We start from the raw sequence: 25593 nt of genomic DNA, 5'->3' as shown, positions 1-25593 counted from the left end.
GGGTGAGTCCTGACCGGCCCTCAGCAGGACCCGGACCGAGAAGCAGTTTCTGCGGGCTCCTAGCCCCGGGCCAGGGAAGTTCCGGGAGCCGGAACTCGGCCGCCCCGCGCTCGGTGTTCGCTCCGATAAGATCAGGTTCTAAGAAGCACCCAGGCACTGAACCCTAGCAATCTGTCTGCAAGCCACAGGCGAATTGCAGCCTGAAATTACCTGTTCTATGGCTGAATGAGCTGCGGTCAGTCGAAAACAGGGATGGTGACGTCAGCTTTCCAAAATGGTGGCTGCTGGCCTCCTCTGTGGTCTGACCGGTGTGGAGAACCGAGATGGACCGCTTCCTTCCCCCGTCTCGAACCCAGAATTCAGCCCTGAGTACGGTGCTTGCACGGCTGGCAGAAACTGCAGCGCTGTATCCCTGCGTCGCTATCTCCTCGTTTCCCAGCGCGCGCTGCAGACTCTAGCCGCGGGGCGGTTTGCTGAATAAGCAGTGTTACCCTCCGTGCGACAAACCTCTCGTGTTTGAGTCCCCGTAGCCGATCCTCGTGCGATGGAAATCCTTCCTCCAGGTTCCGGAGCACCCCACTATTGCTGGAAATTCCTAACAAGATATCCTTTAGCCTTCCTGACTTGTCATACTCCCACACAGTGAAGCAGCACACGGGGGCAATGCACTCCCCTCGCCGCCATCTTCCTTCATAATCAGACATAAATATTTTAATGGGCAAGATTATCAAGGAAAACTATTGTATAAAACATTCAGGTGTCATTGTAGACTAAAAGATAAGAGCCAATAATGGGTCAGAGGTAGGTATTTGCTGTCTGCTATGTGTCATTCAACAGGTAAATTGAAGGACTCTCGGTAGAGAAGAGCTGTGGGTTTGTGGTGGTGGGGGCGGGTAGGACTTGATGTCTAAGTAAGAAGGCAACACAGAGCATTAAGAATTAGTAGTAAGTAATGAACTTTAACATTAGTCAAATTATTTGTATAGTTTTATATTTTATTTTGATTACCACTTTTAAAGAGAATTGTGAATATAGAGAAATGTAATAAAAATTAGAAAAAAATGTATGACAAGCCACATGAGTACATCATACTGCTTACCAAGAGTCTGTGTATATATCTGGTAGAGTGTCTGTTAACAATAGTCTAAATCCTGACTAATTTTATTTCCTGGAATAAAACATTTTCTGAAGAGTTTTGAGATTGTTTCTTTAATTCATAGAAGTCTAAACAATAAGACAAGGAATTAAGGCACACAATGTCTTGCTCAAGCCTAAGGAAAACCCTATGATTACCAGAACATTGAAGTGTTGAAGTAGAATGAGACTATCGGTACTTTTTGTGGAGACCATCAAGAAATGCAGAGACAATGATCAGTTCTGAGCAATTGCTATGGGCTGAATGTTTGTGTCCTCTCAAAATTCCTTTGTTGAAACCCTACTTTCCAGTGCTATGGTATTTGGAGATAGGGCCTTGTGGAGGTAAGTGGCTCTTGAGGAGGTAGCCATCATGATGGGATTGGTGTCCTTATCAGAAGAGTTGTGAGGGAACTTGATTTCTCTTTCCACCATGTGAGGCTGCTCCAAGAAGGCATTCATCTGCAAACCAGGAAGGGGTCTTCTAGGAGCTGAAATTAGCAGGCACCTGGATCTTGAACTTCCAGTCCTCTAGTCCTGTAAGAAATAAATCTCTTGTGGTTTAAGTCAGTGATCTTTTTTTGTTGTTGTTGTTGTTGTTGTTATAGAAGCTTGAACAAAGTCAGCAACTGAAGCGTTTCACTGCTTCTTAACAGTGACCTGGATAAGGTGGTTACTATGGCTCCTCAATGCCATTTTCACTTGAAGAAGCAAAAGTAATGTAAAAATTAAACACTTAGAGTGTGAAACACATAAGTTGAATTGAGGATATGCTGACAACATTTAATTAAACAACAAACTCTTTAAAGGCACTAATGGAAGATTTTTAAAAGATGACTGTTACATTTGCATAAGCACTCAATGTGAAGCTGTGCAGTATACTGGCTTTCAGATGGGTTATCAGCCAATAAAAGTTGATATGATACAGTGGAAATGACTTCCACATTGCCCATAACCCTCTAAGCCACTGGCTTTTGCAAGCAACTGAGGCTTCTCTGCAAACTCCAGAACACCACTTTCAGAGGCAAATTCTATCACCCTGATAGCATTTTCTAGTTTTATTTGATCTTGAAAAACATTTCATTATGTTTAATTTAGGGAAATGAGATTTCTTTAATTACTATCAGTAGCAGCTATTAGAGGCTCAATTACATTTGCAAATTCATTTTTAAAAGCTTTATAGTTTTGAGATAAAAATTTCAAGATCTAACTGCACCCATTAAAAGTTACTGTTCTTCCCTTTGGTGCCCATACTTCCAAGAGAGAAGACATGTTTTATAGTACAAAATAAATAATGCTGGAAGCTGAGGATTAGCCTAAATAGAGCTTAGAATCACTCACTTGAATAAATTAAATATTCCATCAAATAAATTGGTTCATTAAACATGCTTATGGATTTCGTTTTTTGGGGGTTTCACATACACTGAGCTCTACAGTGTGAAAGGTCAGGATATACCCATAAGGTAGAGGCTGCTTTCTAGCTGGGAATGCAGATGCTGTCCATCCCTCTGCATGTCTACCCTAGCTTAGAGTCCCACAGAGTTATACCTCACCACTATTGCATGTGGAGCCATGTCTCCAAAAGAGGTCATAAAAGGGGGTCCAGGTGACCTCCAGTTTATTAGTGTGCTGAATCCCATGAGTTGTTGCAAAAGTGACTCCAATTCTATGTGCTCTTGAACTTCTTGTTCACATAATTAAACACTTATTAGCAGTAAGAAACTTCTTTTCAACCTGGATGTTGTCCTTGTTCTCACTCAAAATAGCATTAATAGGTTATTTTTCACCCTTAGGGATTATTAAAATTAAAACTTATATATTGAGGTCTGAAGAACATCTGTGCTGAGATGCCCATGACATGCCTTTAGCCTCCTCACTCTTGAGCAGGATGTATTTCACCTGCAGCATCTAGAAAAACATCTGTGCAAAATCGGCATTTAGTAAATGCTAGATGATGTGATGATTGCTCAACTCTCCTCATATTAGAAGCAGTCATTGCTGCATTGCTATGACCAGATCAGGGTTTGTCTGTCCACTTGGTGGCAATTTTGAGCTATGCCATAGAGAAGCCTTCTCGGAATAAGAAATAGAAAACATCTTTTGGAAAACTTTGGGGTTAGTTCATCAACTTGCTTTGCTGTAATGCAAAACCATGTCTCTTGGCAGGAAATATGAACTGCTGCTAATAAAAATTGTAAATACCTTTGTTGTTGTCATAGATAAATACATGCAGGTTCAAATGATTTAAAAATCATTGTTACTGAGTTCTTGCTAATAAACCCGAAGCCAAGAGCATGCCAAAACTTATTTAAGGTGCATGCACTCGAGGACTTGTTTTTCTTGTTCATTGAATTTTAAGGTGTTTGCTTTATTTTCTTCTCAACTTGCTTTCATTTTTACGAAAGCCACTAAATGTCTATGGATGGAAAACAGGGGTTACGCACTTTAGGAATTTAGTGTGTGAGTAGGTTAGTATTAGAGGGAGAGAGTTACATATGGTGCTGGTTGATGCCAATCTTACATGTGTGGCTGCCTTACATTCTCCACAGATTCCTGCTATCAGTTGTATTAAGAGAGTAAATCATGATAAACAAGTAATTGGAAGGTAACTGTTCATAAAAAGCCAGGAAAGTGTATTAAAGGCCCAAATTAAAACATGTCCTCTGTTTGGGATCTAAAGCTATAGCTTCTTAAAAAAAATTCACTGCTGTTTAAAGTGGTTCTGGAACAGTAGCATCATGAAACAAAGTTGTGACTGTTTGCATCTTGCCCTTTGTTCCCACACCCTTTTTACATAGCTGTTGCTCTCTAATAGCTTCAGGGCAAGAGAAAGTGGAAAAATGAACAGGAACAGCATGGCTGGTGCTGTGAAACAGCAATAAGGGACAAAGGCATATTAATTGTTATTCTCAGAAAGCTTATGATTCAATAGCTGTCTAATTTAATAAAGTCCTGTTACAGTGGAATGATTCAGCTGTAAGAAGCTTGTAAATATTGTAATAAGCACTGGAGCCGATGTGATCTTTTTTTCATTCTTGGAGGTGGTGGTTTTTTCATGCTGTCCACTCTCAGGAAAGCTGCAATGTGCTGCAGAGTTGTTTGTCAATGCCGGGGTTTATTTTCGTAAGAAAGCATTGATTACAGAAGTGAAAAACATTTAGTTTAACAGCAATCAATGAGTAGCAGACAAAAGGACATCTGAAGTTTTGAAGTCTTTGAAATATGAACTAAATGCCCCATCTGGGGAATTATTGGTAAAAAGCATGACCCAAGGGCCATACAGAGTCAAGATTGCAAACTTGTGCTCCCTCTCCTAAGCTAGCTCGACTGTTACAACATTCAAGAACACTGAATTATTGGAGATGCAGGAAAATTAACTTATTTAGCACACAGTAAATATAAAACTTTTGGTGTCGACATGAGGCAGTATATTTTTCTACTACAAAAACCTATAATCTATACACTGGAGGATTTTAGACTCTAAGTTGTTTATTTTAAATGAGTAGTTAAGCTTAATTTTTACAGCATCTGAGAAAATATGATAGGAAATTATTTAAAGGTGCAACATCTGTCAACATTAAATCTTGTAGGCTTATGGAGTATTCCAAACACAAAACAAAATGTCAGTCTGTCTCATTGTATTAGCCAGCTTTGCATCATTATAATGAAATGCCTGATATAGACTACTTATGAGATAAAGAGAGGTTTATTTAAGCTCATAGTTATGGAGGTTCAAATCCAAGGTCTGGTGGCTGCATTGGGTTTGGACCTCTGATGAGGGTAGCACATCAGGACAGAGTGGCAGGTCAGAGTGAGCACGGACATCTGGAGCCAGGAAATAGAGTCCCTTCTGGTGGGATCCTATAATTCCTCAGAGGGCACGCCTCCAAGGACCTGAGGATCTTGAATTAGGCTCCACCTCTGAGAGATCCATAACACCTCCATAGCAATACCCTGGGGACCAAGCCTATAACACATGGGCCTTTGGGGACGGTCAACATTCAAACCACAGAAGTGACTGAGGGATCATTTTCTGTACATATTCAGAATTATTTCATGTTGATATTAGTTTATTTATTTATTTTTCAGTTGTAGATGGACATAATAACTTTCTTTCTTTTTTTCTTATTATTATGTAGTACTGAGGATGGAACCCAGTGCCTCACACATGCTAGGCAAGAGCCCTACCACCGAGTCACAACCCCAGCCCTCATGTTGATATTAGTATGATCTGAAGTGGGCCCTTTGTGAATTGTTGAATTTAAGTGGTTTGAATAACCCTAACCTTAACCTGCCTTGGCAGCAAGTGACTTCAGAGCCTACTCTCCCTCCAGCAGGGGGCAACTGTTCCTAATAGAATAAGAAGAGATCCTGACTAATGGCTCAACACCAAAGGGTAAAATCTAATTCCATGTATAACACAAAACTGTTGCTTTTGTACAAAGATGAAATCACACGGGGGATAAAAAAAATTTGTTCTTAGCACACAGACAAGCACAGATATTACATGATTTCTAGAATTGCTGAAAGGGTCACCCTTTCTGGAAAGCACTAACTTAATTTTTTTTTTCATTGTTGACAGTGGCTACAAAATTCCATTAAATTTAAGAGAAGGTGTATTATGTTTGTTTCTCAACAGCAAGAAGATAATTCTGCAATACCGTGGCTTCTGGGGAATTTATGAATTTTGGATAACAAATAAAATATCACTTCCTGGAAAACAATTAGAGCCAATTCCTTTTTTGTGAGACATTCATTATAAATTGTGATTAGGGGGTCCACAAAATGTGGCCTGGCTGTCCTCCTCTCTGCCCATTAGCATGGGCGGTTTTGTTGGAGCATACACTCCCATTCATCCAAGGTGTCTTCTGGGTCCATTTTTATTCTAGAAGGGTGCAATTGACTAGTTGCAACAGAGATTACTCCTGCACAACACAAATTGCCTGAAGTATTTACCAACTGATCCTTAGGACCCCTGCTCTACCAGCTATATCTTGCCACCTAATTGTCACATATGTACTAAACTTAGTGTAACACCATTATAATATTCTTAATGGTAAAGATCATCTGTCTGTCTGCCTGCCTCTCTTTCTTTTAAGACTTTCTCCTAGATATTTTAGACCTCATAATCACTAACTGGGAGGAGAGATACTTAAGTATTTCAGTTCAGCAACTGAAGTGAAAGTTCTCTAAACAAGAAAAGAAACTCCTTCATATGTACGAAGGGAAGCCACCAAGCTTTAGGTCCCAGACTCAGATTGCTTACACTCAAACCCTGGCTCTGCAGCTTACTAACTGTGACCTTAGTTTCACAATATCATAAAAAAAAGTTGAGCTGGAAAGAGTGTCTACTATACAGGGTTGTAAAGATTCAGTAGAAACTGTACTACCTGAAAAGCACTTAGAATTCAGGATCCATCAGCATTATCATTATTTGTGATGCTGGAAATAGTCATGCTTTTCGCCATTTTATTTTATTCATTAACATACTTTGTCTTGGAATAATTTTAATATTTTTTCCATGAATAAAAAGGTGCACTTTAAATGGATACAGGTGTTTTCGTTTCTTACGTACTCATCAGTGGGATTACTGGCACTATGTGTAGTTTGGTCTTAATGTCAGTGGTCACACTTGTGTTGAGTGGATGAATCCTTTCTACACAAAAAATAAAAAGCCAGACCCCATATGGCGTGAAAGTAGTGTTTCTATTTATTTAACAACTATCTGTGAGACTGAGGCAGGAAGATCACAAGGTCAAGCCCAGCCTTAGGATTTAGTGAGGTCCTAAGAAAATTAGACCTTATCTCAAAATAAAAACTAAAAAGGGCTGGAGTTGTATCTCTGTTGTAAAGCACCGCTGGGTTTAATCCCCAATGCCAAAACAAAAAATGACCCACACTGTTTGTAAGTAGTGTTTGATTCACTGAAAACTTGGTCACATGTAGATCCCTTTTAATTCCTCCTGACTTCAGCAGTGAGAAATACTAAACATTGGTCCTTGGTGGTAGTTGACTCTCACTCGTTGGAACCATCTTATTTGTACATGTTAACTCTGATGCTTTGGTCATAAATCCTGGGATCTTGTATAAAAACATACATTTGTGGAACAATATGCCATTTTTTTATTGGTTGTTCAAAACATTACAATGCTCTTGACATATCATATTTCATACATTTGATTCAAGTGGGTTATGAACTCCCATTTTTACCATGTATACAGATTGCAGATTCACATTGGTTACACATCCATGTTTAAATATAAAAGTGAAGGAGTTATATTTCATAACATTCAAGGCCTGCCCAAAACTTAGTTTTCAGTACTGTTATCTCCTGAAAGGGAAAAATTTTGTAGAAGAGCTTTTAAAGACTAGTATAATGATTAAAAATGTTTTATGATGTTGCCAATCACTTTTCTAACTTTAGAAATGTAGATGAAAGTTTTACATACAAATCTTATAGGTTCAAATACAAAATTCCACCAGCTCTTGATAATTTATTGGTTTTGGAACTGTCTGGAAAGTGAATCTTGAAAGAGGATGTTTGATCTCCTGTATGAACAGCTGCCCAGACTTGGGATGGGCTGGATCCCTGGATAAATTAGAACCTTCTTGGACCTATTTGCGCTTGGTGGTCTAAAGCACCTTTGTAAGCGTGAAATCTTCAATTTCCCTTTGATTATAAGCCCTATAAGACAGTTGTCCATGTGAAAAAATAACTGTGCCTCTGTTTAAGTCTGGGAAAGCTTTCCAGAGAGACTTCTGCATGAGAGAGGTTGAAAGTTTATCCATGAGTTGGAACTAGGGAGAATCCAGGAGATTATAAAAAGGCCCCTGAGAACACAATTTGACACTCAGCATACACATTAAGAGCCTGTAATTTTGAGGTAGATGTTTCCACTTGATCCATTTCCTTCCCAGCTACAAGATAGAAACAATTTCTGTTACTGGTAACAATAGCCCATGTTGTCCTCTTTTCTTGTATATATATCTGTACATGTGGACCATGTTTTCCATTTGCTTCCACACTCAGAAACTGAGATGATCTACTGTAAGGCATTTGTGTGATTAACCAAGGGTTAAGAGGACTTTTAAAAGAGACACTCAGATGGTCTTTAAGAATACACATTTTCCATTTCAAAAGATTAACTGTGCTCATTCAGCTCATTTATAGGTCTTTAATGATTTCTTCATAAAAATGATATTTCTGTTTAAGCTTACCTCTCAGAAATAATACAAACTAACCATTCAATATGCAATATTTTCAGTTTCTCCTAACTTTGGTCATTGTGTGAAATGAAATACTAAAGCATTCAACCAAAGCTTGTGATTCCTTCCACATTGCTCTTTTAAGTATTGTAGCTGACCTTTTAATGGCATGATAAAATGTGGAAGCTTGCATTTGCTAACAAGGAGAAGGCAAACTACTAAAAGCCATGTTTAAAAATGTTCAGGTTCCTAATATATTTTAATATCATAAAATAATAGGAGTTAGTCTTACAAAAACCAGTCCAGTAGTTCCCAAGACTTTGTTTAAAGAAAATTTCCACAATGAAGTGAGAATTATGAAGCCATCTAGTATGTTTTCAAGAAGAATAAAAAGTATTGTGACAAGACAAGGGGGAATAAAGGGGAGGGAAGGAGGATGCATTAGATGTACCTTTCACATGCTCATATGTGAATTCATGACCAACGTAAATCCACATCATGTACAACCACAAGAATGGAATCAAAATTGGAATGGGTTGTACTCCATGTATGTATAGTATGTCAAAATACACCCTACTGCCATGTACATCTAAAAACAACAAATAAAAAAAGTATTATGAAAATTAATACTAATTACTATGATACTGAAAGCCATTTCTCTGGCAGACTTAAAAGCTCCACTAGTACCTTGTATAGTCAGTTGTTGACATTATAATTATTCTCTTATTTTAGAAGAGTGGATAATTATCATAGCAAATACTCTTAATTTTTCATACATATAATTATACCTATCACTGGAGGAAGACAGAAATATAAGGATTCCAGCTACAAGAATAAAAGTATTATTAGTCTAAAAATTTTTTTTTCTTTCACAATTTTAGAAAACCTCATAGGGAGAACAAATAGAACAGTAAAATGTACCATCCTAATACAATTACAAACGCTTTTTAAACGAACGACTATAAATCCTCTTAGAAATGAAATCTTTGATTTCATAGTCAATGAATGAAAGTGTCTAAGCAAATAAGAGACTTGAATATGATGTTGGAACTGCAGTCTGTGGGTTGTGGGGACAAGGCAATGGTAAAGGGAAAGAAAATAATGGAGTGAAATGTATGAATGGAAATTCAGATCCAAAGAAAAATTCCATCACAGTATTTTATCATCAGGATTATGATTTTTAAAAGGCTGCTATTGATAGAAATTTTGCACACCTAGAGCTGGCTACCAACTAAGGAAAAAGGAATTAGAGGGCAAAAGGTCAGCTAAACTCAACAGGTATTTATTGCACACTTCAGGACTGCTGGACAATATGTAAATATTCCATGGAGCTTCCTTACTATGTACAAGTCCTAATCCCCATTTTTAAAAAAGTATGCTTCCTGAGGAGGTGGGGAAAACTAATTTTATATGAAATGTTTAGCAAAGGATATGACATCATGCAACTTTCAGAAAAGCTAAGTTGATTATTAAGAACCTAAGTGAATGAGATAAACCAATTATTAAGTGAGCAGTACATAAAAGAGACATTATATTGAGAAGGCAAAGTGTTAATCATCATAGTAAATATACCTGAAGTTCAAGACTTGAGTATAGAAGGGGAAAATAAAAGATCATTGAGTCCTCTGTAAAAAGAAATAGAGAAATACATTGACTCACATTTGAAGTGGAAACTAAATTCGTTAGAGGATCCATTCATTTTTCTTTGGTCATTTTGGGGTACAGACAGAAAAGTAACATAGTAGAAGCGCAAGAGGCACATAACAATCTAGGGTCACTCTAAAAGTGTGTAGGTGGTACAGGGTACAGAATTGGAAGTCAAAATTGCTAAAGACTGACATATCACCCTTTCCTTATATAGAATATACTGCCTTCCCAGAAAAGAATACTTGAAAGACTTCAATCAAATACGAAGGCACTTAAAAGAAATTGATTTCAGAGAACCCTCATGAGGATAGAATAATTAATAGCTATTGTTAATTGTAATCAATTGACATGACAACAGAGAAAGATCTGTGACCAGCAGAGAAGAATGAGTCCATTGACCTCTTATAAAAGGACCCATTGGTCAAGTAAATGAAGTGGTTTTCTAAGTCCAGTTGAGAATCAAGCCTTTTGACCAAATAAACTCAAGGGGAAAGATCAGCATAAGGAAAAGAGTGTGTCTGCATTAGACAGCAGACTCCTGATACCAGGCTTGCCACCCACCTGGCTTATTACTCAATGTCTTGCCTGCCTTGGTGGTCCCTGTGATCATTAGATATTCAAAGCCTTGGCATGAAATGGTGTTCTGAGATGCTGGTTCAAATCAGAAAGTCAGTGAGCCGGAAAGCCTTGTGGAAGGGCCTTTTCCAACTCAAGGAACCATTGCTAATAAATGGCAGTAATAAAAGACACAGTCAGCTCCGTCCTCTTAACAGTAGTCTCACTTCTGGAGCCCACATCCAGGAAGAACAACCTTAGTCAGATGGCATTTAGATTAGGTCATTCTCCTTCAAATCTACAGAGAGCTCTAATTATTAGGGAATCAAATTTAAACTGATGTGTCTGGGATCTGTTTCACCACTTCCCCTCCCAATTGTACAATGTGCAGTGTCATCATTTTAACTTCACCTTGCTTGCTTTACACCAGCCAAGAAAACCATACTCTTAGTTAGCCTCTTAAATCTCTAGCTTCACTTAACTAATTTTCCAAAACTGGGGTGTTAGTCATCTTCATTGGTATCAAATGAAATTTATGTTCTGACTGATCCCCAATATATGTTCACACCTACACAGTATCTTGTAGATATCATTTTATCTCCTTATATCTTTAACACTATTAGTAATCAGGCTTTTCTTGATATGGCTGTGGCTAACTTCATGGCTACATACAATGTGAGATTTGGAAGGGACCTTAGTATTTTAGAAGTAGGTCCAGAGAGAGTAAGTATATTTTCCAAGGTGAGATAGCAAGCTGGTGGGTAAACCAAAATGACAGGCCAGATGACTAGCCTCATGCCTCCACCTCAGAAACCATGACCGTGAAAATGAAGACGTTTATACTGGTGAAAAATAGGTCAATATGTAAATTTCCTCCTGATCTTTTTTCAACTCCATGATGACATCAGAACCCAAAGTGCATTACTTCATGTTTTGGATGTGATATTGTCATTTCATTCTTCATTGTTAGCCTTAGTTGATAAATAATAAGTTTCACTGACTGCATGCTAAAAAAGTTTTCTTTTCGTTGGATCTTATAATCTGTTGTAGATTTTCCTATCATATCTTTACAATACATACCATCCTTGACATGCCAAATTATCTTACCTTGCCGTTCTTTACAACTCACCCTGAAAATATTATTCCCATTATGTTCATATCTGTACCCCAGTGCTAACTAATAAATACCCAACTAAACTTTGCCTAAGAAAATGGAGTCCTTTGTGGTGATTCACTGTGGCACTCTTCCTGGTAGAGGTCCCACATACCATTGAAGACACTGAGAGTCATCCAAGTGCCCACTTGTTTTCTTTACCCTTGAAATTCCCATCTCCTGCCTCCACCCCTTGTCCTCCTCTTTGTCTCTTTCACCCTTTTCCCCTTCCTCTCACTTTTTATTTTTACACCAAGCTCTGCATCTTTTTTTAAGTTAGACTAAATCTTTGTCTCTCTCGGGTGATGTTATCAGCACTGCGGATATAGATGCTGGCTTGTTTCTATCCTAGCATCTCAAAATCTGATTTTGATTCTTCTGTTGCAGCCAACGGTACAGGCTTTAAAAAAAAATCAATTCTTAAGTTCCTTATCTGTTTCTCTGCTTCTAAGATGACTGAATCTTTCATAACTAATGGGGATATTGAATTCAGGGGGCTTTGTGGGAAAAAATACATTGCAATTTGTGTAAAAACCAAAAAAGGGCTGCAATTAGATGAAATAACTACAGCTTAATTGAGATCCATTTTATGTTGATTTGTTAGAACTTATTTTTAATTAAAAACTAGTTTTTGTGAAAACAATTGGTCTAATTTTTCTGCTGATGTGTGTAGTTCATAGTATTTTAAAGAAAAAAAAAATCAGTTGTCAATTTTAGACTCTCCAGTAGCCAAGAGAATTAAAAGGGTTATTTTGGGTTTCAGTAATTTTTAGACTGTCTCAACTGTTTCACATATACATTGGTTGCTGATCAGTGAGAACATGGAGAGACATACCTGTGAGTTTTTGGACACTAATTAATAAGCAGATTGGACTAGATCTAGAAGTTCTGAGTTGATGATTTCTTCTTTGCTTTATATTTGTATCATTAACTCAAATGTGTTCATCTTTTCTAGTAGGCCATGTGATTTTGAATTCCAGTTGCATAATATATAGCTTGTTTCCCATTTTTTGAATGAGCTCATATATTTTTCCATTAATACTCAGAAATATAATTTAATCCCTATGGCCTTCTCTTATGACCTCTGTTCATTTTTCACTATGTTTAAGGTCTTCTCATTATCCAGTTTTTTTTTTCATTTAAAATTTTTTATTTCTAATTTTATATATATATATATATGACAGCAGAATGCATTACAATTCATATTATGCATACAGAGCACAATTTTCATATCTCTGGTTGTATACAAAGTATATTCACACCATTCGTGTCTTCATACATGTACTTAGGGTAATGATATCTATCTCATTCCACCATCTTTTTTATCCCCATGCCCCTTCCCCTCCTACCCTTTTGCCCTATCTAGAGTTCATCTAATCCTCCCATGCTCTCCCTCCCAACCCCATTATTAATCAGCCTCCTTATATCAGAGAAAACATTCGGCATTTGTTTTTTTTAAGCGGGGGGTGGAGGGGGGATTGACTAACTTCACTTAGCATTGTATTCTCCAGTTCTATCCATTTACCAGCAAATGCCATGATTTTATTCTCTTTTATTGCTGAGTAATATTCCATTGTGTATATATGCCACATTTTTTTTATCCATTCATCTACTGAAGGGTACCTAAGTTGGTTCCACAATTTAGGTATTGTGAATTGTGCTGCTATAAACATTGATGTGGCTGTGTCTGTAGTATGCTGTTTTTAAGTCCTTTGGGTATAGTCCGAGGAGAGGGATAGCTGTGTCAAATGGAGGCTCCATTCCCAGCTTTCCAAGGAATCTCTATACTGCTTTCCATATCGGCTGTGCCAATTTGCAGTCCCACCAGCAAAGTATGAGTGTGCCTTTTCCCCCACATCCTCACCAACACTTATTGTTGTTTGTATTCTTAATAGCTGCCATCCTGACTGGAGTGAGATGAAATCTTAGAGTAGTTTTGATTTGCATTTCTCTAATTGCTAGAGATGTTGAATATTTTTTCACATATTTGTTGATTGTATATATATCCTCTTCTGAGAGGTGCCTGTTAAATTCCTTGGCACATTTATTGACTGGGCTATTTTTTTTTTCAGTGTTTAATTTTTTGAGCTCTTTATATACCCTAGAGATTAGTGCTCTATCTGATGTGCAAGGGGTAAAAATTTGCTACCATGCTGTAGGCTCTCTCTTCACCTCACTGATTGTTTCTTTTGTTGAGAAGAAGCTTTTTAGTTTGAATCCATTCCATTTCTTGATTCTTGATTTTAATTTCTACACTATAGAAGTCTTATTAAGGAAGTTGTGGGGCTGGGGATGTGGCTCAAGCGGTAGCGCATTCACCTGGCATGCGTGGGGCGCTGGGTTCGATCCTCAGCACCACATAAAAATAAAAAAATAAAGATGTTGTGTCCGCCAAGAACTAAAAAATAAATATTGAAAAATTATCTCTCTCTCTCTCTCTCTCTCTCTCTTTCTCTCTTAAAAAAAAAGGAAGTTGGGGCCTAATCTGCCATGATGGAGATTTGAACCTTTGTAATATACACAGTGTGTCTAGTTTAATTCCTAGGTCCTTGATCCACTTTGAATGAGTTTTGTGCATGGTCAGAGAGAGGGATTTAATTCCAGTTTTCCCAGCACCATTTGTTGAAGAGGCTATATTTTCTCTAATGTATGTTTTTGGCACCTTTGTCTAATATAAGGTAACTGTAATTATGTGGGTTACTCTCTGTGTCCTCTTTTCTGTATCATTGGTCTACCAGTCTATTTCGGTGGCAATACCATGCTGTTTTTGTTACTACTGCTCTGTAGTATAGTTTAAGGTCCGGTATAGTGATGCCACCTGCTTTACTCTTCCTCTTAAGGATTGCTTTAGCTATTCTGGGTCTCTTATTTTTCCAGATGAATTTCATAAATGCTTTTTCTATTTCTATGAGGAATGTCATTGGGATTTTGATTAGAATTACATTAAATCTGTATCATGCTTTTGGTAGTATGGTCATTTTGACAATATTAATTCTCCCTATCTAAGAACAAGGTAGATCTTTTAATCTTCTAAGGTCTTCTTTAATTTCTTTCTTTGGCCTTCTGTAGTTTTCATTGTAGAGGTCTTTCACCTCTTTCATTAGGTTGATTCCCAAGCATTTTATTTTTTTGAGGCTATTGTAAATGGGGTAGTTTTCCTCGTTTCTCAGAGGATTTGCCACTGATATACAGAAATGCCTTTGATTTATGGGTGTTGATTTTGTATCCTGCTACTTTGGTGAGTTCATTTACTAGTTCTAAAAGTTTTCTGGTGGAATTTTTTGGGTCTTCTAGGTATAGAATCATATCATCAGCAAATAGTGCTAATTTGAGTTCTTTTTCTATCCATATCCTTTTAATTTCTTTCATCTGTCTAATTGCTCTGACCAGTGTTTCAAGAATTATGTTAAATAAAAATGATGAAAGAGGGCATCCTTGTCTGGTTCTAGTTTTTAGAGGGAATGCTTTTAATTTTTATTCATTTAGAATAAAGTTGACCTGGGGCTTAGCAAAGGGAGCTCTTATGATATTGAGATATGTTTCTGTTGTCCCTAGTTCCTCTAGTGTTTTGAACATGAAGGGGTGCTGTATTTTGTTGAATGCTTTTTCTTCATCTATTAAGATGATTATATGATTCTTATCTTTAAGGCTATTGATGTGATGAATTATATTTGTTGATTTCCCTATGTTGAACCTCCCTTGTATCCCTGGGATGAACCCCACTTGATTGTGGTGCATTATCTTTTTGATATGTTTTTGTATTTGATTTGGCAGAATATTATTGAGAGTTTTTACATCTATGTTCGTTAGAGATATTGATATGAAGATTTCTTTCTTTGATGTGTTTTTATCTGGTTTTGGAATCAGGGTGATATTGGCCTCATAAAATGAGTTTGGAAGTCCTCCCTCTTTTTCTATTTTCTGAAATAAATTGAGGAGTATTGGTATTAGTTCTTCATTATAGGTCTTTTAGAACTCAGCTGTGTATTCATCTGGTCCTGGGCTTTTCTTGGTCGGTAGGCTTATGATGGCATCTTATATTTCCTTGCTTGAAACTGATCTGTTTAAATTGTGTATATTATCCTGATTCAATTTGGGCAAGTCATGTGACTCTAGAAATTTGTCAATGCCTTCGATATTTTCTATTTTATTGGAGTACAAGTTTTCAAAATAATTTCTAATTATTTCTGTAGTTCTCTAGTGGCTGTTGTGATACTTCCTTTTTCATCACGAATGTTAGTAATTTGATTTTTCTCTCTCCTTTGTTAGCATGGCTAAGAGTTTGTCAATTTTATTTATTTTTTTGAAGAACCAACTTTTTTGTTTTGTAAATTTTTTCAAGTGTTTCTTTTGTTTCAATTTCATTGATTTCAGCTCTGATTTTAATTATTTCCTTTCTTCTACTGTTTTTGGTGTTAATTTGTTCTTCATTTTCTAGGGCTTTGAGATGTAATGTTAGGTAATTTATTTGTTGATTTTTTCTTCTTTTAAGAAATGAGCTACATGCAATCAACTTTCCTCTTAGTACTGCCTTCATAGTGTCCCAGAGATTTTGATATGTTGTATCAATGTTCTCATTTACCTCTAAGAGTTTTAAAATTTCTTTTTTGATATCTTTTGCAAACCATTGTTCATTCAGTAGCATATTATTTAGTCTCCAGGTGTTGGAGTAGTTTTTATTTTTTATTTTATCATTGATTTCTAATTTCACTCAATTGTGATCTCATAGAATGCAGGGTAGTATCTCTACTTTTTTGTATTAAGAGTTGCTTTGTGGTGCAATACATGGTCTATTTTAGAGAAGGATCCATGTGCTGCTGAGAAGAAAGTGTATTCTCTCATTGAAGGATGAAATATTATGTATGTCTGTTAAGTCTAAGTTATTGATTGCATTATTGAGTTCTATAGTTTCTTTTGTTCAGCTTTTGTTGAAAGATCTATCCAGTGGTGAAAAAGGTGTGTTAAAGTCACCCTGAATTATTGTGTTGTGGTGTATTTGACTCTTGAACTTGAGAAAGTTTTTTTTTTTTTTTTTTGGATGAACATAGATGCTCCATTGTTTGGGGCATATAAATTTATAATTGCTATGTCTTGTTGGTGTGTGGTTTCCTTGAGCAGTGTGAAATGTCCTTCTTTATTCCTTTTCATTAACTTTAGCTTAAAGTCTAATTTATTTGATATGAGGATGGAAACCCCTGCTTGCTTCTGCATTCCATGTGAGTGATATGATTTTTCCCAACCTTTTACCTTTAGTCGGTGTATATCTTTTCCTATGTGATGAGTCTCTTTGAGATACTGTTGGGTCTTTTTTTCCCGTTTTTTCATCTAATAGGCTAGCCAATGTCTATTGACTGGTGAGTTTAGGCCATTAACATTCAGGGTTATTATTGAGACATGATTTGTATTCCCAGCCATTTTCATTACTTAACTTGACTTGGATTCTCCTTTGCTTAGTTTTTCCTTTAGTGTAATACCTCCCTCTGATGATTTTCATTGTTGTTTTTCATTTCTTCTTCATAGAATATTTTGCCAAGGATGTTCTGTAGTACAAGTTTTCTAGCTGTAAATTCTTTTAATTTTTACTTATCATGGAAAGTTTTTATTGCATCATCAAATCTAAAGCTTAATTTTGCTGAATACAAAATTCTTGGTTGGCATCATTTTCTTTCAAAGATTGATATGTTATTCCAGGATATTCTAACTTTCAGGGTCTGGGTTGAAAAACCCGCACATAATTTGTTTCCCCCTATATATAATCTCATTCCTTTCTCTCATGGCTTTTAATATTCTCTCCTTATTCTGTATATTAGACATTTTCATTATAATATGCCTTGGTGTGGATCTGTTGTGGTTTTGTACATTTGGTGTCCTATTATAAGCCTCTTGAATTTGGTTTTCCAATTCTTTCTTCATGTTTGGAAAATTTTCTGATATTATTTCATTGAATAGGTTGTTTATTCCTTTGGTTTAGAACTCTATCCTTCCTCTATCCCAATAACTCTTAAATTTGGTCTTTTTATGATATTCCATATTTCTTGAATGTTCTAATCATGACTTCTTACCATTTTCACTGTGTGCTCTACATTCTTTTCAAGATTATATATTTTGTCTTTATTGTCTGAGGTCCTGTCTTCCAAGTGGTCTAATCTGTTGGTGTTGATTTCAATTGAACTTTTAATTTGGTTTATTGCTTCTTTAATTTCAAAAATTTCTGTTTGTTTTTTCTTTAGAACCTCTATCTCCCTATTGGAGTAATCTTTTGCTTTCTGTATTTGTTTATATAGATTTTGTCGAAATGATCTTTTGATGCCTGTATCTGCTCTCTTATATCATTCTCTAATTCACAGAACATTTTAATTATGTACATCCTACACTCCTTCTGTCATTTCATCTGCTGTGATGGCCATGGATTCTAATAATGTGGTATTTTGATTTGTTGGGGGCACTTTGTTCCCTTGTCTTTTCACATTGATTGTGTGTCTTCCCTTCTAGAACTGTGGATCCAAGGTATTACCATTTTTACCTTATAGGCTTATAGTTCCCCTGTAGGGTTCCAGTACCTCTCCTTTGAGGGTTAGGACAATGTTAACAGATTCCAATATAAACAATATATCACCTAAAAACAAATAGTTGCTAATAGACATTTATAGTTTGGTCACAATGTACAGAAATAGTGAATTCAGTTATTATCTACAATATAATCAGTAGGTTTGTAAAAGGGTTTATAGTTTCTGGTGGTGGACTGCCGCAGTCTGGCTGGGCACAATCAGGAGCCACTTGTCAAAAGAAACTAACTTTATTTTTAGAACCACACACGCCAAACAAAACAGCCTCTCAGGAAAACCCCTCAGAGCCTCAACTGCCACCACCGGCTTTCCACAAGCCTCTCTCTCCCACCCAAGCTTCTCTCCACCTCCCACAATCCTCCTGCTCTTGAGGCCGATTGGCTGGGTCACGTGGGCGGAGCCAAAAAAGTCCCCCAATGAGCAGCTCCGTGGTCTGAAAGGGCAGGGAAACAGCCCAATGAGCATCACCGCAGAGGAGCCAATCAGCTAGATGTTGCTGGGGCCGAGGAGCCAATCAGCTAGATGTTGCTGGGGCCGCTGTGAGCCAATCATCAGCCGGCAGCTGGAAGTTTGCTGGCAGCTGGAAGTTTGCTGGGGCCCCTTCGGCTGTGGCTCTCAACAGTGGACAAAGAACCTGGGGGTGAGGTGTAGGAAGATATGCCGAGGATGGAGGAGTTAAGGATATAGAGTTGTTATATCTTAGGAAGTGTGAAAGAGAAATCTAAAGAAGAAAGTTAGCAGCAGGAGAATAGAGAGGACATAATTTTGAGTAGACAAGTAAGAGGGAAGACAGTAGAGTACACAAAACAAACACCCATATATTTTAAGAAAAATAAAAAATGTTAAATTAGTAAAACTTGGAAAAAAAGAAAAAATAACAACAACAACAAAAAAGAAAATATACAACACAACTGAAATATACTATTCAGTTGTCTCAGACCTCAGTATCCTAATTCATGGAAAGTACTTGGTTTCACATATGTTGGGGATATGAAGGCTGGAGAATAAAGAGGGAGAAGAAACAAAAAAAATCTCAAAAGAAGAAACAAGAGTTGTTTTGGTTGGAGATCAATATATTTTCTGCTTCCTTTTTTTATCTAATTGGTGGGGTTGTTTGTTGTTAGCTGGTATCTCTGCCCACAGGATGGTGAATGTAACCAGGGAGGGAGGGTTTTTCCTGGATAGAGAGCACCTGGAAATGGGGTCTGGCACCAGTCAGTCCCTGAAGGGAAACTGCACCTCAGGGATCTCTTTTTGGGCCTGTTCCTGTGATGTGATTGCCTGGTCTTATCTCCTTATCTCACCTGAAGACCTCCCAGTTCCCGGTCTCTGTTGGTCTCTAATCCATATAATTCTCACCCTCTCCTTTACTTCTTCCTAATAAGGAACCTTTCTCTCTGGGGCTCTTATGTGTGGCACTTTGGGTGCCCTCCACACCTGCCCTGCTGACAGCTGTTGTTTTGTTGGGCAGGCACTGTGCCAAGTTAGCAGCTGCTGGAGAGAAGGTGAAGTTAGAAACTGGGTGCCAGAGTTCCAAACTGGGAGTTGCCCTTACTAAAGATGGTGATGAAGGTGATCCAAGAAGGAGGTGTTTGCTTTCAGCGATGAGCTGTTGGGTTGGGTGAGGGGAGCTGGGCGATGGTGTTGGACCATGAGTTCAGAGACTGGGTCTGTGGCATGCAGCATGTGCTATGGCTGTCTAGAGAGCCTGTGTGTAGTTCCCGGGTGTAGGCGGACTATAGCACATAGGGGACTATCTCCTTTGCTGCACAGTCCCAATATGGAGGTGACGGGGGTTCCCCAGGTTGGTTGATGGGGGTCCACACAGGAGTGGCGGCTAGGGACCCTGTGCGTGGGTAGCCTCCAGGTGTCCTGTGTGGGAGCTGCATCCTGGATTTCTGCTCAGATGGGTGGCCGAATGTTCTGTTCGAGTGCTGATGCTGGTGGTCCCGCTCAGGTACCAGGTAGTCCTACGTGGGCGAATAATTGGGAAACCTACTCTGATGCCGAGTCCTGGAACCCTGCATGGTCATGGTGGCTGTGATTCCTGTGCGGAAGCAGGAATATCCCTTGAAGAGAAGCAGTATTCTCACTTGTTGAGTCCCAAGTCATGGAGCGACACAGAATGCTGCCTCCTTCTGGCCAGCCACCTTAGATCGGCCTACCCAGGGTTATTACTGTTTCTCCTATGATTCTTTGATCTACGTATTATTCATCACAAGTATTATGATTAGGAGTTTTGCAACTTGAACACATTTCAAGAATTTTTTTAAAAAAGAAACATTGTGAAAACTATTCTGTATGTCATCACACATCTCTCAAGCATCAGGTCACTGCAGAACACATGGAGAAAACTACTGCTTCCTTGTATTCACTAAGCAGGACTCACAGAGGTGTGCCTTGGGCAGATGTGGGTGGGGCCTGTCCTGTAATGGTGGAAATTTTACTTAACAAGGTGGCCATGGATGGTGGAGCTAGAATTTGCACACCAAGTAAAGAAAATTCCTGCCTTTCAATCTTTTTTTTTCACTTTGCCAATATCACCACCCACTGATGTAATGAGAGTCACCAAATATAATTAGACTTAGGATAGAGGTACAGATTGACTTTTTATATTTGAAATCAAGTGTTCATATTTTAATTTCTCCCTGAGGGTTTGGCACACCATACATCAGACCATCTGTTTGAAATTATACTTCATAATGGGGTTAAAAATATCTTTTAAGAAAGGCCAAATAAAGAGTTGTATACATTGTAGATGGGATCCATAATAATTAGCTTCTTTATTCTCATATTAAAATTTACATTAATATTGTGGGAAAGACATTTTAATGTATGATATAAATTGAAATACATTTTTAATTTTTTAAAAGATGTATTACTAGAATATTTCTCTAATATGTAATGATCATTAAAGACTAAAGTTCCTAGAGAATTTATCAAAATTAGCTGAACTACATTAGGCAATATAAACTATATCGTTACATTTATTTTTTGTGCAAATTTTATTTTGCACCTAAACTTTCAATTTTTAATCTTAAAATTTTTATTATAGCCAATTCAATATAAGGGTGCAATGCATTTTTATTTCTGATCTATCATGTTTTGAAACACAGTCATGAATTCTCTGCCAAGGGTGAGCCAGACAAATGTTCTTTATCTGTTTTAAAGTATAATTAAAAGTATTGATTCCCAAACTATTGCATTCATATAAGAATTAAAATATATCATAATTATACATTTACTATGAAATATAGAAAGCTAATTCTATTAATTAAAATCAAAATACTAATTTTACATTAATAGGAAACATCCATATTAATTTATTTTAGGACTTTCAAGCTTTTAAAATACATATTATTTTGCTATTTCCTCACAGTATCACTATGAATGCAGCTTGGGCCATTTCACTCTTCTCAATGTATAGAAAGGAATTGGCTTAAAAGAGTGAAGTGTTACATGGCCTGTCTAAAACCACTGTGTTTTAAAAGCTGGTAGGGTTCACCAGTTTCTATTTAAATATTTCCTCATTCTGTAGTTAGCCGCTAGATTCTGTTTTTTCTTCACACAATAGCCAGAATGAAATTTGCAAAAATCTTAATCAGATCCTATCACTCACATGATTAAGCCTTGGTACCAAGTGACCATTGTTTTTTTTTTTTTTCAGGATCCAGTCTCAAATCCTTCATAGGATGGTGGTGGTCCACCAGTGTCCAGCCTCTGCTGTTTCCACCTTTATCGCATGCTGTGGCTGTTCCTTGCTCACCAGGCTTCAGCTACATGGGGCTTCTCTTTGTTCTTGCTATGTGTGACAAAGGACTCTGCCCTTGCTGCCCACTCTGCCTGGCATGCTGATCCTTTATCTTCACTATTAAGCACTGAGTGATCACAGAGGTTTTGGTGTCAATGCTACTCACACAAAGAAGCCTTCCTCTAATCCACCGCACCCCATAAATTCCTCTTGCTTCGATAAACCTTTAATTACTCATTAGTTGAAAATGACATGTTTTCCGTTGCGGTAGTTTCTTTGGCACCTGCCACTGCTCTGTTAGTCTATTGGAGTCAGAATCATGCCTCTTTGGTTCATTGCTACCCTCCAGAGCTGGTCAAGTGTTTGGCACATAGTAGCAGCTCAGGGAACACATAAGTTCTAAGAGAATGAATGAATCCATTTGGTGGTACATAGTTCTTTTCCCCTTTATTAAATGAGGGAATTATCAGAATTTTCTCCTTCCTGGGAATGTGCATATAGAAATGACTTCTGATACTTGAGTGATTTAGGCAACTGTTAAAACATTAGTAGAACAGTTTTTTTTTAAAAAAAATAAAATGAGTTAGAAGCTAGAATCTCTTCCCTTTGAGGTTTAATTAGAGGATAGCTTAATTAGCATGAGTTAATGCAAGCTCTGTTGCTGTGTGAGGGCTATGATTTATAAACAAAGACTTGGACTTAAGATATGATTTGCAGAACAAAGACTTGGACTTAAGATATCCTTTGGTTTTTATGTTTGATTCTTTGTGCTTCATTCAACTCTTTGCTTGTCCTTGGATAGGGAAAGTGCTTTGGAATTCTGCTCTTGATTCTGATTCCTTTTTTCTCTATCATGATGTACAGTCTGCCCAGCTATAACATGGCATATATATTTCTAAAAATCACTGCGCTCTGCAAAACCACGCAATAGAAACCATAAGGCAGGGAATGTGACTAGGAATGCGATACTAAAAATTTTGTCAGTGACACCTTAAAAAAAAAAAGAAACTAATAAAAATGGTAGTGGAGTTTTCCATGCGTTAAATGGTTAAGAAATACATAAATACTGCAATGAATTTGACATTTTACCTTGAAAAAGACCTACAGTTGACTTGTGGGTGTGGGCGTCAAAAGCCATGCAGCTGCTAAGTTATCATAAAGTGAGCGCAGAATGATTGTGGCTCATGATGTGCACAGTGGACTGAGGTCTGTTTGAAATGTGTGTATTTTGTGTATTTCTATGCAACTTGGGTCAGCAGGGTACAATATTTTTCTCATGAATGAAGTTGGGCAGAAGCAAAGGTGAGATTTGTGTCATGCTCAAGTTGTTCCCTGATTTATCAATTGCACTGGAACAAATTTTTACTTTTAAGAGAAGTATAACAGCAGATCTGACTCAAGTGAGTCCACAAAGAAAAGAATGTTGATTGTGTGTAGTAACTGAGTATTTTTATTGGTAAAAAATGTATATAATGTAAAATTCCCATTTTAGCCATTTGTACCAAGTTAGCCTAATTCTTTTCTAAGACCAATTTTTTTTCCTTTCCAAAGCTTTCAGAATATCACATTCTAAAGTGTCAGTATAAAATTTTGATTTTTTTCTGATGTTGATAAAAGTAACTGATTTGGGAGTTAAAAATTGATTAAGGACTTAACAAAAAAGATTGCTTCACAATTGATAAGTGAATGTTTCCAGTAATACTATTAGGTCATGTGCTAAATGTAAAAATTGCATTTGCTCTTACAATCTACTCATCATGTCCAACAGATGTTTATCCAGCTGAAAAATTATGACAAATGTATATGGAAAATAACAACAGCATAACATTAAAGGTGTTAAGTATAGTAGGCACTATTGGAATCCAAGGAAGGGAGAGAATGATGGTCTGGTGAGGAAGAATTCCAAAAGGTGTGGCTATAGCTGAGCCTTAGAAAGGCCCTTGGCTTCCAATGGAGACCTTAGAGAGTATTTGAAGCAGAAGCGAGGACATGATCAAAGGTGCAGAGGAAGGGGGATGTGTAGGCATTTTTAGAGGATAATGATTTATTTCTAGATGAGACTCTGATATTTTCTTCAGGACAAATTCCCCCTCATAAGTTAGAACTAAAGAAAATTCATCTTTTGTGTCACTTTCTATGAGTACGCCCCATGTGATGGATCGCATTTAACCCTGAGTAATCCATGCGACAGAGTAATAGAATTTGATTTATGGCAACATAGAAGTCTCTTCTTCTCTTCTTTCCTGTTAGTAATTTATGTTCCTCATAATAAAACTATGCATCTTTGGTTTTATCATAGAATTACATATTCTTATAGAAAGTGCTCAATTTAGTAGCAGCAATAAGTACGTCATGCTTAAAAATGGCAACAAGAATAACAGAATTCATACAAAACAAAAAGAGAATAGCTAAATCAATTTTATAAGGGGGATCTAAGCCCTTGCAGAACCAACTACTCTGAGTCAGTCTGTCTTTTGATCCATAGTCTCCATTGGTAAAATGATCTATTTATCTAGAATTATAAAAACAGTGGGTGATTTGGCTTATTTTTATCTCTGAAAACCTCATATGGCAAAATTAAAACTCATTCATTATCTTGTAAACTTGAAGGTTTTTGTCCTTTTATGAAAACAGTAATATAAAGAATATGGCAGAGATTGAGAACATGAAATAATTTTGAATAGGTATAATGCTCCTATTAATTATTATCTGAATTATTTTGCTTTCGATAGTATATTGGGGTCATCATTCTTCATCGAAAGCAACTTGGTTTAGGGGAAATCATAAAATTTTGGAATTAAATCATCCACTACTCAAAATCTGTTACCTTTTGGTCTCTGAAGTTGGATACATTATTTACATCTCACTGATCCTTAGTTCCCTCGTCTCTAACAATAGATAAATAACAGAATCTATTTCATGGGGTTGTCACTGGGATGAAATTAACACATATGACGCTCACGCTAGCACTTAGGGACCAACAGCTATTACTAGTTATTTTTTTGTCCTAAATACATTTTTGAAAGTTCTTCCCTGTGTCTTTCATAGCATGAGAAGCTGATACATGAACTGGAAGAGGAGAGACACTTGCGTCTTCAAAGTGAGAAGCGGTTGCGGGAGGTGACCCTTGAGTCAGAGCGCAACAGAGTTCAGATGCGCGGTCTGCAGCGGCAGTTCTCCAGGTACTGTTCTTGACTGAGAGGTGTCCCTTCGTGCACCCTTGGGTTAGGTTTTCATTGCTCAAGCTGATTTTCTAACAATTTAGATTTTCTATTTTGACTAAGCCATCCTATGACATCTGGGCTAATTTTCTGAAACTTTTCACTTACCCTTGAAGTAGTCTTGGCTATATTGACACTGGTGGCCTGCTTTTTGCCCCAGTGGCTTCTCAAAAGATCTTTTATGAGTATGCGTTGTCTTTGGGACCTATAACCATGTCCAGTGTCAGATCAGTCAGAGAAGTGAGATTGTGCTTGTCATCCCAGTCCTAGTAGGTGAGTGTGGATCTAATCATTCAGAAAAAAAATCATTTAGGGCTGTCATAGCTCAGTGGTGGAGCGCTTTCCTAGTATGTGTGAGGC

The 25593-nt window shown here is 37.3% G+C and overlaps 1 protein-coding gene across 14 annotated transcripts in view; it reads left to right on the top strand.

Annotated features, from left to right (window-relative positions):
- Nckap5 (NCK associated protein 5) overlaps nt 1–25593 on the top strand; it is a 953350-nt gene that overhangs the window by 488862 nt on the left and 438895 nt on the right. For all 14 annotated transcript variants that reach the window (XM_048810448.1, XM_048810447.1, XM_048810455.1 and 11 more), the window contains one exon: nt 25061–25194. In XM_048810448.1, coding sequence (XP_048666405.1) covers nt 25061–25194 — 134 coding nt within the window. The remainder of the gene's footprint in view (nt 1–25060; nt 25195–25593) is intronic.

Source organism: Marmota marmota, unplaced genomic scaffold (assembly GCF_001458135.2).
Source record: "Marmota marmota marmota unplaced genomic scaffold, marMar, whole genome shotgun sequence".
Classification (NCBI taxonomy): domain Eukaryota; kingdom Metazoa; phylum Chordata; class Mammalia; order Rodentia; family Sciuridae; genus Marmota; species Marmota marmota.
Note: the sequence above shows the minus strand (reverse complement) of the source record. Positions and strands in the feature narration are given on the sequence as shown.